Here is a 22,323-nt window from a genome sequence, read left to right as displayed (position 1 = left end):
GCTTTTGCTCAGTGGTATTAAGTGATTCATGGTTCTGTCGAGGTTGTGAAATGAGCAGAGAAATGGTATATACCTCATTTTACAGGGGAGAGATTATCCTTTGACCAAACACACTAGGCAAATCAGCGATTTCTTGAGTCCCGTTCCAGCATTTTGTCTGTCAGACCATGCTATTAGGCTAAAGTTCTTGATAATCATAAATTTGAAAACATTCATTTTTAGGAAATGTATTATGCAGCCAGATAACACTCTCAATCTTGAAACAATTTTCGGTGTTATTATTTCACAGTCTTTGAATAAAAGTGGGCTCATTATCCCAAGTAGGGTTCAGGAGCAGCTTTTGCCGCTCTCCATTCTGATCCATGTGCTCCTTATCTGCATGCCTGGCTTACAAAAATACCTGAGCGTAGTAGGCCTAATCTGAGCTCTGATGGTTACAGCATAGCTGTACATCAACCACAAAGAAATACTGCATTGGAGATCAGTAAATCTGTGAAAATAGAGCAGGTTCTCTCCCAGCTTTCAAGTGTCATCAGCTATGGAAAAATATGGACTACAGAAAAATGGTAGCGTACTAATCCCTCTTATTTTACTGTCCTGACTTCCTGCCAAACAAATGTCTCAGCTGTATAATATGAGGTAAATGTCCTAATTTGCTACAGTTAGCAACATAAGACATTGACACAAGTACTGCATCCTTCTTTCGTAAATTAATAGCTTCATAATTCAGTCAAGAACAAGTTGTCAGCATTATAATATTCACATTAACATTGTGTACAGTATCTGGTGGGAAAAATGTCTCCTAGTGGTATTTAATGCCTAAAATTCTGCCAGGTTTTTGCTTTTTCATTTGATCATCTTTCCTGACATTTTTAGAGGATTGCTGGCTTGGGGAGTTTCAGTGTGCATGTCTGTGTTTTTGAGTGAAGTGCTGCCTACAGCAGTCTGGCTGTTCTCGAGTCTGGGGCGCCAGCAGGGAGGGATTCCAGTTTGCCTTGTCTGTGTGGTGCCGCCTCTGGCACGGGCAGATGGGATAGCTGGGAGCTGCCCATGGGGATTGACCTGTTGGCTCGGATACGTGCTGGGGCACACCAGTGCCAGTCCAAGAAGAAGGAATGGGCAAGCCACCATGGCTGCCTACATCCCAGCAGTGGACGTAGATACTGATTGATCCTGAGGCTGCATCTTTGTGACCACAGTGATGATTTGCATTTATTTAATAATTATAGACAGGGCTGAAAACATTCCTGTTAGAAAGATTTGCCAGCGCCTCCTTTTCTGAGATCCTGTGTTCAGTTTCTTACTGCTTTGCAACTTGTCAGGCAATTGGGGTTGAAATTCTCAAGATCTGGCATCGTCTGCAGATGAAATTATTTGGGAAGTTTCAGACAAAATGTTCATTATTTCTGAAGAGGAATTGGGAAAAAAAAATAGCCTGTTTTGTTGGGGATTTAAGACAGAAATAATTGGTGGCTAGTTCTCTGAGAACTTCCATGCCCTCCTGTTTTGAAGCTGGTACTTAACACTTGACAGGCAAAAATGTGTTATTAATAAAAACTTATTAAAAAAATAAAAGCAGGAAAGGTGCAACCTCCCTTCATCTTTTTGAATTCTGTTTCTTTTGTTGGTTGTGTATTTTTTTGGCCAGTGATAGGGTATCACAACTATAAAGTACATTTCCATTCCTGAATGACATTGGAGATGTACTTTGCAAAGATGAAAACTCTTTCCAGATGTTGATTTTTGGCTAGCCATACATCTGAAAACCAGAATATATTTTATAAATTATAGTTGCACGGACCACTGCTTTGTTCTCTGTAGTACCCCACTGAAACTGTTTGAATAGTTTGCTGGTTTATATATTCTCCATTGGCCAAGAAAGAAGTCATTAAAAGGCAGTGGAGCATGAGAGCAGTCAAGGCAGAAAACACTGAAAAGGGCTGAGGTGGCTGTACAGGACTCACAAAACATGGGAAACATTAACAATCACAGCAACAGAAATTTCTAGAAATGGGCAGAAAGGTAAAAGGTAAAAAAAAATCTCACTACAATTACTATAAAAAATATGAACAGAGTATATTGGTGATGATATTGTTTTATCAGAATAACTTTAAACTGAAAAAAGAAGTTCCAAAGTTTCTTTCCCAATGCAAATTCCCATCAGGAAACATTGCTTTTTTTTTCCCTCTGGAACCACCTGTAAAGGAATTTCCATTTCTGATAATAGATCTACTTACATGATCTTTTCTGCTTAACTTTCATAAGAGTCATTCAGCTGAGTACAGTCCAGCCAAGACTATGTATTTAGCCTTATCACAAGAGCTCCTTTTCTGTCAGCTCCTATAGAATTGCGTTTTTCATCATTCTCAAAGCTGCAACAACTATGGAAGCTATAATTTCTGTTTTATCTTGGAATATAATTTGTACAACAGCTGCTAGTTTAATGACAGGGCTATTCAGCTGGTAAAATTACCTATCGGGGAGATAACTTATGTTATACTTTTGCAATAATTTTAATTTATTTCTAACTACCAGTCATTTTCTTGGTGAGTGGAAGGCAGCCAAGGTCATCCCTTGTTTCATTCTGCCTGTAAATCATTAGTTTGCAACTGTCTCATGATTTTTATTGTTACCAACAATGGCTAAACTAATGGAAATAAACATTGGATTGTATCCCAGTGGCAGATGAGTTTTAGGGCAGGGCATTCTGTACAGACAGTACTAATAGAATTGAGCAGTTATTGCTCCTGCATTAGACACAAGTAAGCTTTTGGCGAAAATGTTCATTGATCTCTCTGAAACTATGTCAATCATACTCTGTTCCTAGACCATTAAAGGGGGAAGTACTACGTGATTCACTGCTAAGTCCCTATTTTGAGCCTAACATGCGTGTCATAAAATATCAGCTAGGATGAGTGGCATGTTTTATAAAACCAGGCATGTAAACTGAGATGTTATTGAGGGCTCTGGGTAGGTCTCTGTCATTTTATCTGCTTATAAATAATCACTTAATGCATTCTTTGAGTGAGGAAGTGCGTGGGTGTGCCCCATAGTTCTTTCTGGTTTGTTTTCTGCCAAAATATTGCTCAGTTTGTGCTACAAGAGGACATGTAACAAATTTTGAAAACGCTAAGTAAGTTTAAATACACCATCAATGAACTCTCTTTAGATGCCTGACAATCTAGTTACTCCTTCTTATATGAGATAGTCTGTATCTCCCTTTTTCTTGGTGTCCTGGTTTTGCAGGGATAAAATTTATAGAATCACTTTTCTGTTACGTTTTGTTTCAGTCTGTGGCCAGCTGTGGGATGGTGATCAAGGCCATTAGCAGTGAAAGCCAGGGCAGCTGCCCCAGGCTGGCCCACAGGTGTGTTCTATGACATTAATGTCAGGTTCACTATAAATGGGAAAGCTGCTGCGGATGGGGGGCTCTTTGCTCTGCTCTCCTCTCCCTCCTTCTCCTCTCAATGGTTACTACCCCTGGAGAGACTTGACACTGCTCTATAAGCTAAGTAAAATTTTGTGTCTTTTGTATTAGTATTGATATTGGTTTTCTTATTTTATTAAATCTGTTTAAACTTCAGCCCACAGGTCTCCCTCCTTTTCCCAGTTCCCTTTCTCGGTTGGGGAGGGGACATTGGGTGATAGAACAACTGGTTATTGTTTAGCCCTGCGTGTGGGCTAAACGGAGACACTTGGTAATAGGTGTATCTTCATGTTAGCCGTGTGTATTACACCTTTATTGCTGTCTTTAACTCCCTCGTGGGAGGGTGTAGCCAGGCTCTTTTCAGAGGAGCACAGTGACAGTACACAAGCTTGGAATGTGCAAAATTCATATAAATGTAAGAAGAAACATTTTTACTATGAGAATGGTCAGGCACTGGAGCAGATTGCCAGGGAGGTTGTGGTATATGCAATCTTGGAGATACTCAAAACTTTACAGGACAGGCTTTTAGCAACCTGAGCTAAATGGACTTGCTTTAAGCGGGGTGTTGGACTAGATGACCCTCACAGGTCCATTTCAGCCTAGATTATGCTGTGATTCTATGAAGTTTTCAAACATATTTTTTCCATTGCAAAGTATGTTAGGAACTTACTGATAAAGGAATGCACCAGAAGCTACCAAAGTGTATGTAGTTAAAGATAATGAATATCATAGGTGTCCTGGTTTGGCCTAAACCAGGCCGATTTTCCTTTCAGTGTCCTGGTAAATAATGTCAGTAGCAGTCTCAAGTGAACCAGTGCTCAGTTTGTAATTAGCTTGAGTCAGGAGATAGTTTACCTTAGTCTCTTTGATCGCAACAAGTTACCTTCCTCACAACAGCATTATTTACCCACTGGCTCTCTGTGGATTTACAAAGTTCTTAACACAGAGATGATACCTATGAGTAAATCTGAATTTAAACAAATCAAAGCGTGTGTGTATGTTTATATGCCTTTTTTTTCTTTCCCCTCATGATATGCACAATATGCATCCTTCCTTACAGGCTGGAGGTCTACCTGAAAATATGAAACATGCTTTTCTCAATACAGCTCTCCTGCAATACTCTGTATTGGAGAGGCTCGGGTCTACATTCAGATAGCTACATCAGCTCCTACCGCAAATAGATGTTTCATGTGTTTAACTTGGCCCAGAATTTTTGCTTTAAAGACTGTTGTATTTTATACCTTTTAATGATTTATTTAACCTGCCCTGGACTGCATGACATGCAGTCAGAACAATCTCATTAGCTCTTTTACACATTAGAACTGCCTGAGGTCAGTGTTCAATATAATGTTCAATAGATATAAGTACCTACAACGTAATTTGCTCACGCAGTCTCTCATTGAATTACGCCCGTAAGGAACACCCACTTCTCTTAGACTTAACCTTTGTTTTTAGTGGGTTGCTTTTAGTGGCTAAAGCTGTATTCCAGCTTCTGCAATATCTTGGGATGATTTTTAAGTAATAATTGGAAACAATTAATATTGAACTGATCTCCTGAGTAGATGCATGCCTTTCGTGAGCAAAAATCTGTTTCTTGTTTAACTTTTCCAAGATATTTTATTGCGTGTCCTTTCATTTTCTTAAATCAATCCTTCTGATAAGTGGTGATTTTTCCATCCCACCCAGTCCGTTTTTGAACGTGCTACAGATTTAGAGAGTTTGGGCTTGCTTTGGGAAGCAGTATACTGGGTTTGGGTTTTGGCTCTCTCTTACGCTCTGCATCTCTGTGGAACATGTTGTGTGGGTCACTTTGCATCAGTAACAGTGAATGTGGGAGTGAGACAAACAGCGTTATTACAATGAATACCCTCTGTCAATAAAAAAAAGACAGTTACACAGACAATAGTATTTAATTCTAGCTTTCCACTGTTTTAGTGACTACATAGACTTTAGGGCAAATGTGAATGGGACCTGGAAGCTGACCATCTGAGGTAATGGAAAAGTGGAACGGTGAGCCTGTGTTAACCAGCTGCAGCTGCGTGGGTTTGTAGGCAACATCAGTTTCTGCCATTATCTCTCTGAACATCTCTGTGCTGTTACCTTGTGCATGATGTTGAAGTCCAGAGCACTGTGCTGCTTTACTATGCCTAGGAATCCAGCCCTCGTATCTGCTCTTGACAGTCGCATGTTTGGTTCTGGATTTTAGACCAGCTGAACTAGCTCAGTGTTAAGAGCTGAAAATAAGACAAGGATGTGGGTTGTGTTTGCAGCCAGCAATAAAAGAGGGTTCACGCATCACTTAAAAACTTGCAAGTCCTGCATACACTTCTTATCCTCAGGCAGCGACTGAGGGAAGCATTGCATGAGCCGAGACATCAGGTCTAGGTTTCAGTTTCTGCTCGAATGTGACATTTGTGCAATCTTCATATGCAGGTGCTTCCTCTGCAGCTGTAGGCACAGGCATGTATTTCTGTCTTTCAAACATAAGATGGCAGCAAAGCCCCTTCTGTTTTTGAGGTACCAGAGGTACCAGCTGTTCTGAATAACTGTGGTAATAATTTTCACTGTGGATTCCAGTTTCTCATGCTGTCTGTGTGGTTGGGATTCCACCAAGATAGTAATTTTCCCCATATAAATAGGAAATAAAGAATTGTTTGGACAAGGTGTAGTTGTCCAGCATGGTGAACCCAGCAATGGTTGCAGACTGCTACTTGGTCCAGCATGCCAGGCTGAGTAGTTCAGAGCTTGTTGGCAGAGCTGTATTAAACAATAAAATTTATGAGCTTATCTATTAAAAACTGAATGGTGACTGGGCATGGAAATTTTAAAGATTGACAATAATCTGTGGATATTTGGAAACGCTTGCTTGATTAGAACATGTAAGTGGGCATCAGAAAGTCTGGTCTCTTCCCCCTTTTTGCTGTAGGTTCACTGTAGCAGGAAGGGTCACCTAATGTGCTTCCTTTTTCATATCTGTAAAATGCAGTGATTCCATTCAGGCTTTTGATTGTTACAAGGTTCAGCCAATCTGTGTAAATGCTTAAGCTGGTTAAATTGAGTGTGATGCAGAAATAGAATTGTTGAGCTGATTTTTAGGTATTTTTATCTATTTGTGTTATAAAATACCAGCCAATTTTTTTCTCTTCTGTGAAAAAAGAAATCATATCCTGCCTCTAGGCCAGAATTAAGCATTTTAGTGGTAATGTTTCTTTCTGACACACAGGAATTGTTTTCGAAAGATGAAATGTGAAATGTAGAAAACCAGTAATGATGCCTAATTCTTACTGCCTTTTAGTTTGAGCTAGGCAAGTAGATATGGTTAGGCAATAATTTAAAAAAAAAAATCTCCAGATTTATTTTTATCCTATCATTTTTGAGTGTATTTCTTCCTTTAAACTAAGGCAGTGTCTGAAAGGGTATCTTTCTCCCTTTAAAGGTGAAATGTAAGGTATTTTGGGATTTCTTTTTTTTTTTTTTTTTTTTTCCAAATCAAGGGTAAAACCTGAAATTCTCTGTGTTGTAAAGTTGAACTCCAGACAGTCCTTTCATGGCTGAATGACACATTCATACTGGCACCTCTGGTATGGCACGGGCACCGTAAGCCTCAGGAAGCTTAGGACTGGCTGGGAAAAGAGTTAGCACTACCAGTTTGCTGCTTCTTCCTAGCTGATAGGTTAACACAAAACCCACCATCTGGGACCGGCCATGGAGGTTTCATTGAAGGAATCAAGGAGCAGGGCTATATTTTGACATTTGCTGATACTACCTGCCTCCTCTGACTGTCACTGCTAGAGGACCTCTGGTTAAGAGCAACAAGCATTTCATGCAGCCAGCTGTCTGCAGCTGCCAGACCTCTGTTCACTGATTTCAGGGCAGAGAAAAAGCTGTCTGCTTTGTGAGATCCCTATATTAGGTGGGTTGAATGTGATCTGGAAAGCTTAAACTGCCCTTTTGCTCTCTAGATTGAGTCTTGCAGTGGGCCTTCCAGCTATTGTAGTTCCTTCCCTTATGCTCTGGAGAGCAGATAGTCTCCAGATGTGGCAAACTGGAATCTCTTTTTCTTTCCTCTTTTTTTTTTTTTTTTTTTCTTTCTGAAATCTGTGGAAACTCTGTCTTGTTTCCCCTCCAGTTGCTTACACAGCTTGGAGGAACTGCTGGTGCTCTGCCACGTGCCTGGGGTTTGCACCATGTCTGATGTGGACCGTGGTGGAACAAACTAGGTCCGCTGGCGGATTCCAAAATCTGACAGCAAAGTAGGTTTGAGTCAGCATCTGAGAGGCAAGAGCCAGAACCAGATTCATTTAGCCTACACGCTGTTACACACCAGTTTTCAAGCATCGAGGTGCTAATTCCATCTCTGTTGTAAATGCGGAGTGACAGGTGCAGTGTGGCTCGCCGTAGCATCACGCTCTCTGATGGCTTTTTAGGCCTTGAACTACGGGAGGCCCAGCAATGCGAAATTTTAAATGCCTTAGCCTATTACTCGCCTCATTTGCTTTTCCCTTTCGGACTCTCTATAATTAGACATGACTTGGTCACTGCTGTACTACTGATCTTGAAAAGAGTTTAAAAAAGAGAAACTCTGCCATGCAGCCCCATAGCTGTGCTGGATGACAGAGGGGAAGGACGGTGGGGATTTTGTGGTGCTTATATGAGGGCTTAAAGGGTCTCTGCAGCCTCTCCAGAAAAATTTTTCCTTCCTGCATTGTGGAAGACCTGTGGCTGTCAAACACAAGAGACATATGCTGTGTCCATCAATCAGATGGTACCTGGTACCTTCTGTCTTTTTGTCAGGTGTTTTCTTTATAACACCCACCATGAGGCAAATACCCTCCTGACTGCAGAAAGTCATTAACTGCTGTGGGTCATATATTTGAGGGGAGTGGCCAGAAAAGTGGCAGCCTTCCCCAGGGTTTTCTGCACACCGGGTACAGAAGATTTTAAGTTGGAAGAGGACTGTGATTTCCCTCTCCCTTGCCCAGTTAGTGGTGGAGGACCATTCTGGGTACTGCTCAGAGAACCTCCCTCCACAGAAGTCCTCATTACAAAGTCTAGCAGGTTAGGGATGTTTGTCATGAACCTAAATGCCTGTTAAGAGTGGTCTTCTATAAAGATTTCATTTGATTTGGCAGTTAGATCTGTTAAAAATAGTCCAAAATCATATCTTCAGTATGCAGACATGTACAAAATAGCAGACCAGCATGAGGCAGTCATTATTTTTAGATTAAGTAAACAATGGTCCAGCTCACCTGGGCTCTGGGAGAGCATCAGCAGCTTGGACTTGAATCCTGGCTCAACCACATTGTATTTGCTGTCACCAGTCTGTAGTGGTTTAGTGATAAAATGAGTAATAGATCCCCAGCTGTAGAATATAGACTTCTGGCCATTCTTATGACATCAGTATGTTGTGTTGTTTTTTCCTCTAGTTTGAAATCAGGCAGCTGAGGGCCCACCTTGCTCAGCAGGATTTGGACTTGGCTGCAGAGAGAGAGGCTGCGCTGCAGGTCCCACATGTACTGAACAAACAGAGCAGCAACAGATACAAAGTGGTAGCAACTGAAGATTCGGATGATGAAGCCACTGAGAACATCACTGAGTTGCGACCTCCACGAGGTGAGTGCTGCCTGTGTGCTGCTGCCCACTGACACAGCTGATCACTTATGTGGAGTTATTGAACCCACTAAATACCTTCACTCTGCCAGTGTATTGATTACTTTCCCCGGAGACTGCATTTTCCCATTTTTGCAAAGAGGCTGCGTCTCCTTCAAAGTGGCAGGAGCTGCTGTATTTGCGAACAGATTCTGAACAAAGCCAGTAAAATGACTTGGGAAGGAAATGACTATGATGTACCTTCACAGTGTCCTCATGATCATATCCATCAAACGCTAAAGCAGCAGCAGCCAAATCAGAATTGGCAAAAGGATAATCACTCAGAGGTAAAAGCAGGGAAATTGAGAGGAACGTAGAAAAAGTTTTGGTCTTTGGCCACTTGCATTTCTTGGTTTAGAGAGGACTCATGCATCAGCTGTGGAGTTTTGCTTGCTTAAAATCCCAATGCTGGACAGCCCAGCTGTCCTTGGACAGGGCAGCTCTGGTGCCAGAAAAGGAGCGATGCGCTGTGTAGGCAGCTCCTGCTCGGGTGTCCAAGTGCCACATGACTATGGTGAAGAGCAGTCTGTTGTCTGTTGGGCAGGTGTGTGGTTCAGGGGAATATCAACAGTTATATTTACTTGGTTCCATTTTTATCACAAAAATGCTAGAGCAGATGTGTTTTTTGAAAAGTCATAGCTCTTTTTCCTGTGATCCCCTAACCCTTACAATGGAGTGCAGAATGTGTCCTGATCTCAGTAACATTTAATGTAATATTCCAGAGGAGACAACACTTTCTATATTAGTGATATGTTGGTCTTCCTTGGACATCTTAGCTTCATTATTTTAGTAGACGAGCAGTACGTGAATATATCTGTATTACAGGTTTGCATGGTATCTTTATTTTCATCAGACTCCTTAGAATTCAAGGCACAGAAGTACTTTAATCGAAAGGTTTAAGAGAAAAAGCTCACCAGACATTTTGAAATTATAATCCTTTCCATTCTCTACACAGTAATGAAAGCATGTAGAAATTGTTTTTGTTTTTTCCTCTTTATGATCTCTAAGCACTAACCACAGTTCAACCATTAATTATTCCTGATTTGAAATTGTATTTAAAAGCAGACAGTTGAGCAGACTGCCCCCTAAAATGCATTTCTCCCTTTTTTGTAGTATTTCAGAGGTTTCCCCAGTGGATATATTATAATTTATGCATGTGTTCCTTGAGGGTTACATTTGGAACTGGAGAGTGTTGTGCACGTTATAAGGAGGCTTGCTGAAATTTTAGTGCTGTGGAGATGCATCTAAAAATTCTTCTGTCCAAGGTATTCATTCCGAAATCGAGGTTAACACTATTACTCATTATTTGTGTCTCCCTGTAAAATGCTGGCCACAGATGCGACAAAGTAGATGCAATCTTCAGGCTTAATTTCTACATTGAGTTAGGTTACATGATTAGAGAGATTCATGCTTTTCACAGAAAAAAAAGATGTTCAGCAAATAAGAAAACATGCATTACTTTAAATATAACATAACTGCACCTTACCCAATATGTAAACATTCGTACTGAGGATACGGAATTAATTTCTGATTCCCAGAAGTAATCTAAAAATACTAGTGAAAATACTTTTTGTACATTGTATCATATATTACATACAAAGCCTTTGTAGATGCATTGAGTGCTTGTTTTCAGAAGCTAAATTCAGCTGACACTATTTTAAGAATTGTTCTTTATGTTGAATGAGGCAGGAGCTGGACAGACAAAAATTTCCTATGGTCTGATAGCAAGGGACACCCATCCGTGGTAGTCTGCCATCATGGTGGACTACTGACAAGGGGCCCAGTTAAGACTGCACGAGAAACCACAAGCCCAGCAACAATGTTCAGTGCCTTAGTTCACAATCCAGGTAACAGTCAATTGAGGCAGAGGATTGTGCATGTAATTTTAACTCCTGACTTTTGGGTCGAGGGTTATGTTTTGCAAGTTACCCTCTGTGTCAGACCACACTAGGAGTTGCTTTGCATCCATTTTCTCTAAGCTGTGTTTTTCCTCCTTAAAGATTCCAGAGTGATGACTGCAGTTAATCATTCTGTGTGCCACATGGCATTTGTGAGCTTTGAAAAATACCTGCAGTAGCATATTACACTGAGTAGCTGGAGGAGAAATAAGGGACCAGGTTGCTAATAATGCTAAAATAAAAGCTACAGTTCAAAGCCACAATTCAGGTGTTAGGCAAAACAGGCTCTGATGTGCTGTTCTCTTATGCTCTGGCAGAACATTAGCCCTACATATAACACCTGAGGGTAGGGTATGGCATGGAATGCATGTGTTTGTGCCAAACTTAACTTTGTCAGCCTTCAAAAAATAACCGTCTTTGGACAGCCCTGGATTCTGCCAAACCAGCAAGCTTGAGTTGGCTAGAGAACATACTGCATGAGAAAATGAGATATTCCATCTCAAGCTAATCTTATTTCCCCCGTCTATAATGAACAATGGAAACATTCAGTGCAGAATACTTGACCACGAAGGGGTTATGGAATAAGAAAGCATTCAGACTTTTTACTCATTTCCCTACCTGGGAGTTTTATGGGATAGTGCATAAGTTAAAGCTCCTCAGGGGCAGCTGTAGCTTGTACTCTGGTATTTACACTGGATTTTGTGCAACCGTTTACTACAGCGTTCAGTAAAGTCAGTCAGGTAACCCCAGCATCACATGGTACACACAGCACCTCAGGGAATTTGTGTCGAGACACACACTGTGGCCTGCCCCAGGAGAGTACTGTATGTGCTGGCTGATTTGGTAGCTTTCAGTATGTGTTTTTACTCAGCTTTTCTCTCTGCAGATCTCTTTCTCTTTGTATCTTTGTATTTGTATACCAGCCTTAATTGCTGGTATGAGACTGGAAGAGGCAAGAGCTCTAGTCAGGTGGTCAACGGGCTCTGAAAGTGGCCCATAACTCCTCAGCTAATATTTCATGCCTCTTCTTGAAGGACCAGTTCTTAAGGCAGTACAGCTGTAAGCTGGTCCGTCCTGTGCTAATCCTCTGAATAACGAAATGGTTGCTGCCTCACACGCTTCTGTCTCCCCAGAGTAGTTCACCAAGAGACCTCCTAACATAGTAGGAATAACTCTGTGGAAAATGTATAGATATATGGTATTTTCTAATTAATTTGGCTAAGAAGCAGGAAATTTTTCACCTTTAACTTGCTTTGAATGGAGGTTTTATTTGTCTTGCCAAACAATTGATCTCCAGAGCGGACAAACACGAAGGCTAAACCACAGGTTTCAGCATGCAAGTCAAAGAGTGCCGTTATCAACACCAGGAAAGATGAGGGACTCAAGAGAAGGGCAGGACTCCAGGAGCTGTGACATTTGCTGCACTGTGAGCACTTCACTCAGCTTCTCTGCCTCAGCTTGCAGAGAGCTTAGGGTGAAAGCTGTTGCATGTGAATGCACAGCAGCATCGCTAATGATTTTCAGGACCATTGTGGTCAGCCGTTCTCTAAGAGCAGGGGAAATATCCTAAGTGCTGTCATCTCCTTTCTTCTTCCCAGAGATGGTTACCATTTGACATAATAGCAAATATTATCCTATCTGTTCATCTCTAAATTATAAAGGAAGTTTTTTCTCTTGCTGAGTTCTTACCTCGTACAGTATGTAACTGGTCATGGTCAGAATAACATCTAATGTTTTCTGCTCCTGCACAAATCATTTTTAGTGTTTGGTATACAAAGTTCCAGGCTTCAGGGAAGCCAGGTTCCCAGTGCCCCATATAGCCATTAATACTTCCTTCCAAAATTTATTATTCTTTAATCTCTCCCATAATATATGAATTACAGTCCCTAGTGGAAATTCCACATTTTCCTGCATTTATCATTTCAGTTTTTGAAATTCTACAGTACTGCCATAGTTTAAGATTAATATGACACCCTTCTATTCCTTTGAGCAAGAACTGGATCCTAGCTCGGCTACTTTGCATTGCAGAAAGCTTTTTTTAAGCTATTCCGAGTCAAATTTCCATTTTTATGGGGTTAGCAGTAAGCCTTTTGCTCTGGGGGACTGCTGCAATTCATGATCATGCTTGGAGAAAAGTAAAGCTTGCTCTCACCATAGATACCCACTGTTTTGTAAGTGAAGAAAGTAGGATATTGGGAGGGGAACATGAAAAATTCTGGAGCTTCAGAGAGCTTCCCTTAAGATCATTCATAAGCTGTCTGAGAAGGCAAAGCAGGGCACTGGAAAGGATTTTGTCAGTTGTTCTGTGCAAGGCAGTCTGAGCTGGTTGAACACTTTTAAACGCTAAGCCAGTTGCTTTGGTGATCATCTGTTAGTGCTCTAAGAGAGCCCTGTTACTGCAGAACAATAGATAAAAATAGTTTATGGTTATTTTCAAATGTTGAAAAGTATCTACTTTGAAGCCTACTCCTGGAAATGGTTATATCTTAAGTGCACTCTACTTCATGGTTAAGCTCCATGTAGCTGTGGAAGAGTAAGGATTTGGCTTCTCTCTAGGTGCTCTTTCAGGCTTTGTGGTTCTCTGTGCACTGATCATCCAGGCAGGAATCAAAGGAATTAAACCTTAAGCAACACTTGCATAAATGTGTGTCTAGTTAGTGAAGTTAGGCTCTTGAATTTCACATTTACCAAATGGGTGGGGTAGAAACTTTTCACTGCGAGAAGTGGTGAGCATATAGTCACGTGTGTGAGGTTGAAGTTGTCTCCCATCGTTAATGTGCAGAGGTGTGAAGACATTGCTGACAGGTAAAGGGACACAGACCTGGAATGTTTCCCACTGTCCAGGCATGCAGCCCCTTTCATAAGAACCCCTTTCATAAACAGATCGTGCTCCGTGAGACAGCAGTGATGTATTGTGCCCTCTGCCGCCATTATGACACTGTTCCAGCATCTCACTTTTCTAAAGTATTAGAAATCTTCTCCTAAGTCCCAGTCTACATTTATTTGTTGCCAGTTTATAACAATTTGTTCTTGAATCTTTTTGCTTAAATTATTTTTCTCTTTCCCTGATGTTTACCCAGCAGATTGTTGTTTTGTTGGTAGCCATATTCTTTCTCAACCTTTGTTTTTCTAGACTCAACAAATGTGGCTATTTTGCAGAGACAGACCCAAGTTCCTCTGTGTTTGCTTCAGGCTGACTGTAACAAGCCAACTCAGATGTGGGTCTGCTGATCCATATTCATAGAGAACAAGATTGGAAAGAGCATTGAGAGCTCCCCCAGGCCATGCTTTACCCAAAGCCACCAACCACGCTGACATGCAGATGTCTTGCATCTCAGCCGTGCTCAACTCAGCACACGGTGCTCTTGCAGCATGATCTGCTAAAGCAAGGGCCAAAGCCATCCGATTTGTTGTCAGTTAAGGATTTTTGTTTTCTGTCCCAGCAGCATCTGGGAGCCTATTCCGTATCTCAGGATTTCCTTCTACATGACACCTTCCATCTCAGGTTGATTTCTTACTTAGAACCAGGCTGAATCTGTTGCTCTGTTTTCTATGCAAGCTAACTCTGACAGCTCATCTCCAGGTGGATTATCCACATGCTCAGGCATCCATCCGGCCTCTGCAGGGACTGGAGATCCGTGTGAATGGAACAGCGGTGTGAGTACTGCAGCTTGCACTAATGTGGCGATCTGTACGCAAAGCAGGGGGAGTCTCCTGGAAAGCGCCAGCTGGCTGTTTATGCTTCCTGTTGGCACAAACTTTCTGTGTCGCTAGAGGAAAAGGGAGAGAGACCTTCTAGGGCCGGCAAAGCAAAGGGGAAAAAACTGCTCAGGTCATCTTGCACGAGACCAGAAAGGTGAACTAGACAGTACAGCACAGCCTAGGGAGCATGCGTATGCGTTCATAAATGAATTCACAAGCGAGCAGTAAGCTATACTTGGACTGCTGAGGAGAAGAGGAGGTTAGGTCTGGCTGAGAATTTGGTGAAGTTCAGATGGCCAAGGTCGGACAGATCTGGAATGCCAGAGATTGTGTGGCAATCTGCAGGGGAAAACTCCCTGGGAAGGTTCCGGTTCACTGGGAGATTTTCCCCCATGGATTGCCAGTCTGCTCTCAGAAACACCTATAGGTGTCCTTTTTTACGTACGTTCTGTCTTCGCTTCTTACTGCACTACAGCATCACACGGAAGCTATGTTCTTTTTGGGCACAGTCAGGTTGTGGCAGTGTTATTGGCTAGTGTCAGAGCAGCGTAGCTGTTGTCACAGTTCTTATTTCTAGAAGTGTTTAGGGAACAATATCTTATCTTATAACTTGTGCCTTGGAAAACCGCCCTGCTCAGAGTGTATCTTAGTGGATTTTATTGCAAAGTGTATTTTATACTACTTGTCTTTCCCAAATGCTTCTAAGTGGTACTTGAAGGAGAGGACACCAGTATCAGATAGCAGTGATGGAGATGAAAGATCTGCTTCTTTAGAAACCTCCTAGTAAAGATGACTTTCTGGAGGAAAGTTGGGGTAAGACATTACTCTCAGGACTCACATCCTCAGTGGAAGGCTACACAGCAGAAAAAAAATCACCTTCCAGTTCAGAAAATTCAGCTTTGAGAGACAGAAGGCAGTACAATCAATGGCAATAAAAATATGAAGTAAAGTAAGTTAATATTGAAATATTTCAAAAGAAATCCCCTTTTTAAGGCCTCTAATCTAAAAGATGTGCAAATGGTATTTATTGTATACAGGGGGGTTGCAGACTCATTCACTGAAGTCATTGACAAAACAATTAAAGGTTGCTTTTGAGGGATTATAGAGCTAAAAGAGAGCTCTGCCTTGGGTGGAATGTCATTTATGTGTTTCACCAAATTTATTAGGTTTTTATAGGGCCAGGAGAGAGAGATTACAATGTTGTCTCTTGGGTCAGATGAGATTATATGGGTCTGTACTCTAAATAGTTTATTACTCCCTGAACCATTTTAGCGTGTGTTCTTAGTCTTGCAGGAAAAGAAGAGGCAGATAATTTGAAAACCTTCATCAGACAAAGTCCAGTAGCTGTCAGTCAGATCCTAACCAAGAACTGCACATTTTTTTCAAGGTCTTTTCCAACCTAAATGGTTCTACAATTCTGTGTTTCCTCCTGGTGCATCTAGCAAGAGGATCCCAATAGACATTTTCCTAAGGCTGCCATTTCCAGGGGAAATAAGAGGGAGATGCTTTTTCTTTCTGCTTACTGCCAGTTCCTTAATTTACTATAAATACCATTTGGGCATCACTATGGCTAAGGACTTTTAAATGGAAAGTTTCTCTTCTGGAAAAGGAAGTGCAGGTAACATTGCTGTGTATTTGAAGAGATGGGTTTATTTCTAGGAAAGGAGGAAAATTAAGTCTTCTGGATCCTGAAAATTCCAAGGTGGCAGAAAGAAGAAAAAAAAAGTTTTTTTAAAAAAAAACAGGGAAACTATGAAGAATGAAGTGTTTCTTAAGACAATTCCCTTCCTGGAGCTGAAACTAAAATACACTGACAGCAGAAAACACTACATAGAATTTAAATAATGTACGCAGTCTGCCCCTCTTGTAAAAGCTGGGCTCCCACACTTACTCATACGAACTTCCTACATGCCACCAGCTGCAAATGTAGTTGTACTCCTGATCCTGTCTGACTGCACACACTGAGCAGTGGGGACTTCATCTCCTTGTAAATCACCATGAAGTCCTGAAGCAGTGTTCCCTAGTGATGTGCCGTGTTGCACTTTTTAATTGTGTATACGTTTTATAGGCACAAATAGTTGATTTCAGTTGTATATTTGTGGCATTTTTTTAAAACTCCTTGCTTTCAGCAATGTAGAATATAATGAGAGATAACCGGAATTGTTGATAGCCTTTTATACCCAAAGCAACTGAGACTCCCATATGACTCAGAGGAGCTTGTTAATTGTCAGTTTGCTTTAATGTAATCATTCAGAAACTTAATCTGTTGCTGAAATATTTATTCTGCTGTTGTTATTCCATCACTCTCTATTGTATTTTATTAATAAGAGACTATTCAAGGTACATATATATATGTATTTTATATTTTACATGTACATGTGTATATATTTATACATACATATTTTATTTATAGATAGATAAGCAATGTAAAACAATGACGTTAGTAAGGCCATCACATAATAACATGGAAGTGGGCAGCGAGGCAGCTCTCCCAATCGTGTGTGCAAGCGGTCACACACAGACAGGGCAACCTGTGATTTTCCTCACCCCTCAAAGGGATCTGAGCGCGTGCCTTACAGGATTTCCTCTCCAGGTGTTCGACACTGGCCTTTGCTGATGTAAAGAGCAGTCTACACCTCTTTGCTGAATTGGTTTGAAAGCAACTGATCAGTTTGGAAATATTGCTCTGGTACAATCTGTTAGTTGACAGACAGATGGCCAGGGCAGTAAATGTATGCAGTCCCAAGGAAGACTTGATTTAAGCCTTGCTATAAGACACGAAAAGCAGGTGAATAACTTTTCCAAGTTGTTTTCTGTCTTCAGTGCAAAGCATCTTCGCAACTGGGGCAGACTTTAACGAGAGCCAAAGGACATGAGAGCACCCCAGGCCCCCATCGCTGCACAGAGCGTGGCCGTGTGCTTTTGCCAGGTGATGAGGAGGGGCGACCCCCACATGCAGAACATGCCCTCGTCCAGGCCAAACCGTAGTTCTGTTTTCCACATTTCTTTGCTTCGAACTAGACTCTACGCTAAACCTGATGCAAGTGCATTACCAGAAATGTGCAGGTATTTTCTGACTGTAGCTGAAGGTTCCATGCCTGAACAGGAACCTGTATCTATACGGGCTGGCAGGTTTGGTGGCATTTAGAGTATAAATTATGTATGATTGCAATGAAGGGTATTTTAGTAGCAGATAGCTGAAAAGCCTTGCAATATACTCCTAATTCAGCGGCATTGCCTTGAGCTGCTCTGAGGCCTCTTTTTTAAACTCAGACATTAGCACAAAGCACACCTCTGACTGCAGGCATTTAAAGATCAACAGGGGCCAAAAAAGCTTTTAAGATCCAATGAAACCAGGAAAACAACCACGTTGCCTTTCAGTGTCAGGTTAGATTGCCTTCTTATGAGTGCAGCTATTTCAGGTACAGAGTGCTTAGTGGTTTGGGTCTTGTTGTGTGGGGAAAGTGTTCCCCAGAAAACATCTGTTTCTTTCACCTGCAAACCACAATGTGCTGTGAAAAGGCAGGACTGTAGCCACAGGGACCCAGGGGGACGAAGGGAATCTGGCTCAAAGGGATGAGCATGGTTTGCTGAAACACGGTATCAAAAAGAGCACTTAAAAGGAGAGAATGCTTTTAGAGCAGAGGATACACCGCAAATTGGGCAGGTCAGGCTCCGTGTAAGCGTGACATTCTTCCTGGATTGCGATGCTGTTTTCTTAGCAGCAATATTTGTGTTCTGCTCAGAACTGCAACAAGAGGAGTTTGTTGTTTTCTTTTTCAGCAACTGTAAAATGTTCGGCTTTTCCATAAGATAACAGGAAATCCCACTGTCATCTGCAGCATCTAAAATCTGTATTTGCAATATAGCCTTTTGTGGTCATCTCTTTGTCTTTATCTTACCATTACTGAAGTTCAGGTGTAGCTCTTATGTACTTACTACAAGTGTAGGACTACACCCTTGACTTGTAAAAAAATCTTTATAGTATATTTTAAGCCTATAGATCATGTAATAATATTATGCTATATATTGCATATGTATAGGTAATATACAACAAAATAACTCCTCATTAATTCTGAATGATAAAAAGAAGACATTATTTTAGAAGTAGGGATTTACACATTAAAACTACATGGATTTACAACTGCTAGAGAGCTGCCTTGTCTGGCTCTGGTTTTTCTTTCCCACAGCAGTGTTTGTGCTGAGCTGCAGAGGACTTTGCACTTATTTTGGTAAACTCATGTTGTGGCTTTTATTGGTCGCGTCATCCAAGGCAGAACAGGGGAAGTTCTAGCCCTTCTTCTGGAAACATACTGGATATCCTTTCCTCTTTTAAGTCAACTGTGTTTCATGGGAACAAGTTGAAAATACTAAATGGAAAGGGAGAGTACAGAAACATAGGGAAGCTGCTTCGGAGCAGTGGTTGTGTCATTGCTGCTCAGCATGGCAACAGCACAGGTCTCGGGATGGGATTGCAAATGAAAATGAGGAGCAGTGTTGGGCCACAGGAAAAAAAATGTTGAAAGAAAATAGAAGTATCTCCCAGGAGCACTGGGTCTCACCAGGGAGAGACTAATGTTAATGGGAGCGAGAAGGCAGCCCAGGTCAGTGGTACGCAGGGCCTCCCTTTCTGAAGAGTAACCACATGGAAGGAGATAACGCGGTGGTGTAACTGTATGGCAGGACTAGGTCTGTCTGTGCTGGTGCCCCCGGTTCAGCCTGTCGGCATAAACGCGTTGCCCTTGTGCCGTGTGCGGGAGGGGAGGGCCCTGCTGACCAGAAAAAGGCCAGCGTTACACTTGTCTTGACAAGTGGTGAGGAGACGGGCTGGGGGAACTGGTCAGTCCTGCCTGAGTCTCTGGAAAGATCATGGAGCACGTTTTCTTTGGAACCCAGAACTCCTCATCCCCAGGCTGGTGCCTTAAAGAACTGCAACTAATGATAATTCCCGTTCTGGCTGCAGCCACGGGGCGGATGGCGGTGTAGGGTGTCTCCAAATCACGCCTGGTCTTCTGGCCTAGAAGTACACAAAAGGTGGTGCTCTGGGCATACAGGGCAGAGGAGAGCCTTTCCCGGGGTGGAATTGCAACCATTTCATCAAATAAATGGTCTTCTAATGGCTGCCTTTTTGTTCTTTCAGAGGATGACATGAATAATTACATCAGTCGATACTACAATGAGCCCAGCAGTGGTAAGTTTTGCTTGAAAATGTGAACGTGAACTGCACTTTTGCATTGCACTTTGTGCTATAAACCAGGTGAGACTGAGCAATGAGTCTGTCCTGGAAATAAAACCCACCATAGCATCTCTTGGTTTGCTCCATGGAAGTTGGTACCAAAATAATAATTCTCTAAAGGTTGAAGGGCCCCATGTTTGCTCCTGCTGAAAGCACTCGTAATAGTTTGGAGATCTGGGAGAGGTTAATTCCCCCTCGCTAGGCCGTCCAGTCTGCAGAGAGGGTCAACTGGACCTGAGATGAAGAGCGTGGACGAAGTTAAGGCAGAGGAAAGCGGTGGGGAGTCAGCTGAGCCCAGCGCTGCACCAGGAGCCCTTCAGCAGCGTTACGCTGGGTGGTCAGGAGCCTCAGCACAGGCTGCCCCGCACGGAGGAGGCAGCCAGGCACGCACCGGAGCGCCGTGGTGCGCCAGGCGGGGTGGTGGGCCTGGACACCCCCCCGCCCTCATGGGTATAAAACTGCATATGTATCCATTAAAAAAATGTATGTGTGTGTAAGTACAATGTATTATATGTCTATCCCCACATATACATGGGGATATATAAAAAAGATGTGTCTTCATGTACACATTTAATGTAGAGAAGATGGGTATATGTGTGTGCACGTGGAAGTATAATGTATTATGTGCATATATCCCATATATGCATCCCTATATGTATACACACAGTGAAATACAGACATATATGAAAAGATACATATATCTATTCAAGGATGTATGTATGTATATACATACATTTATATATATAAAATTTGTGTATATATATGTGTATGCATATAAATCTGTAATGTATTATATATGTACATTTCGCATATATACACACAAACCCAGATACACATATATGTGTATAAAAAAAGTAAGTAAAAATGTACATGTTTGTACATGTGTATAATGTATCATATATTTATCTCTAAACATACATACATCCCCTTTTATATATATGAGATTTATATACATATAAAGGTATGTGTGTGACTGTGTATATACATATATAAAAAAATATGTGTAAGTATTATATATGTATACGATATGTCTTTATATACATATAAAGATCTGTGAGAGGCTGTGTCTGTGTATATACATAGATATTTTATCTAAATACATATATTAAATATATAAAAATATATGTAAAGGGGTGAGGGTCTGTAAAACAGGAGGAGAGATGGTCTCTGAATATTTGTGTATATATTATAGACAAAAATGTATCTATATGTATAATGTATATTTATATCCCCGTATATACATACACATACAGAGATATGTATATACATATATAAATGTATATGTAACATAAGAATAAGTAAAAGTGTAAGTGAACATTTGTAAATATATACATGTATAATATATTATGTATGTATATCCCTGTAAATACATCCCTACAACGATACACATGGGGATATATATGCTTATTACATATATCCTCTGTTTTTTCATATATATTAAAGTGTGTGTGACAGTGTCTGTGTATATACATATATTTTGTATGTATTATGTATTATATAAAATATGAATCTGTGTATATATATAGGTATGTCTTATGTATATCCCTATATATATGGATATATATATTTATATTTTAAGATGTGTATGTGCATATGACTATGTCTACATGTTTCTATATATGTAAAGATCTATAAAGGTGATTGTGTATACATATATATTTTATATGTATTATATATGAAATATGAATGTGTGTATGTATGAATGTGAATATGAATGTGCAGAGCCATGAAGATGATTAAGGGGGTGGAACATCTCCCTTATGAGGAGGGGCTGAGGGAGCTGGGTCTCTTTAGCTTGGAGAAGAGGAGACTGAGGGGTGACCTCATTAATGTTTATAAATATGTAAAGGGCAAGTGTCATGAGGATGGAGCCAGGCTCTTCTCAGTGACATCCCTTGACAGGACAAGGGGCAATGGGTGCAAGCTGGAACACAGGAGGTTCCACATAATATGAGGAAAAACTTCTTTACGGGGAGGGTGACCGAACACTGGAACAGGCTGCCCAGAGAGGTTGTGGAGTCTCCTTCTCTGGAGACATTCAAAACCCGCCTGGACGCGTTCCTGTGTGATATGGTCTAGGTAATCCTGCCCCGGCAGGGGGATTGGACTAGATGATCTTTCGAGGTCCCTTCCAATCCCGAACATTCTGTGATTCTGTATGTAGATATAATGTATTATATATCTATATCTGTATATATACATGTGTGTGTGTGTATATATATATATATAAAGATATGTCTGTATGTATGTATACATATGTAAGTCTATATAAAGATACATAAAGGGGTGCATGTGTGTATAACTGCATATACATAGATATGTTCTTGTATATAATAAATATATATGAACAGTTGTGTGTGTGAACAATATGCATACTTATAGATTTCATGTGTTCTATAGTATGTATAAAA

General features: G+C 41.1%; 1 protein-coding gene across 1 annotated transcript in view; it reads left to right on the top strand.

The window, feature by feature from the left end:
- Nucleotides 1-22,323, top strand: part of TMEM266 (transmembrane protein 266) — a 66,599-nt gene that overhangs the window by 36,752 nt on the left and 7,524 nt on the right. Inside the window, exons 10-11 of the mRNA XM_068410638.1 lie at nucleotides 8,854-9,040; nucleotides 19,817-19,867. Coding sequence (XP_068266739.1) covers nucleotides 8,854-9,040; nucleotides 19,817-19,867 — 238 coding nt within the window. The remainder of the gene's footprint in view (nucleotides 1-8,853; nucleotides 9,041-19,816; nucleotides 19,868-22,323) is intronic.

This window comes from Nyctibius grandis, chromosome 11, assembly GCF_013368605.1.
Source record: "Nyctibius grandis isolate bNycGra1 chromosome 11, bNycGra1.pri, whole genome shotgun sequence".
In the NCBI taxonomy this organism is placed as follows: Eukaryota; Metazoa; Chordata; class Aves; order Nyctibiiformes; family Nyctibiidae; genus Nyctibius; species Nyctibius grandis.
The sequence above is the reverse complement of the archived record's forward strand: the minus strand, read 5'-3'. Positions and strand labels throughout refer to the sequence as shown.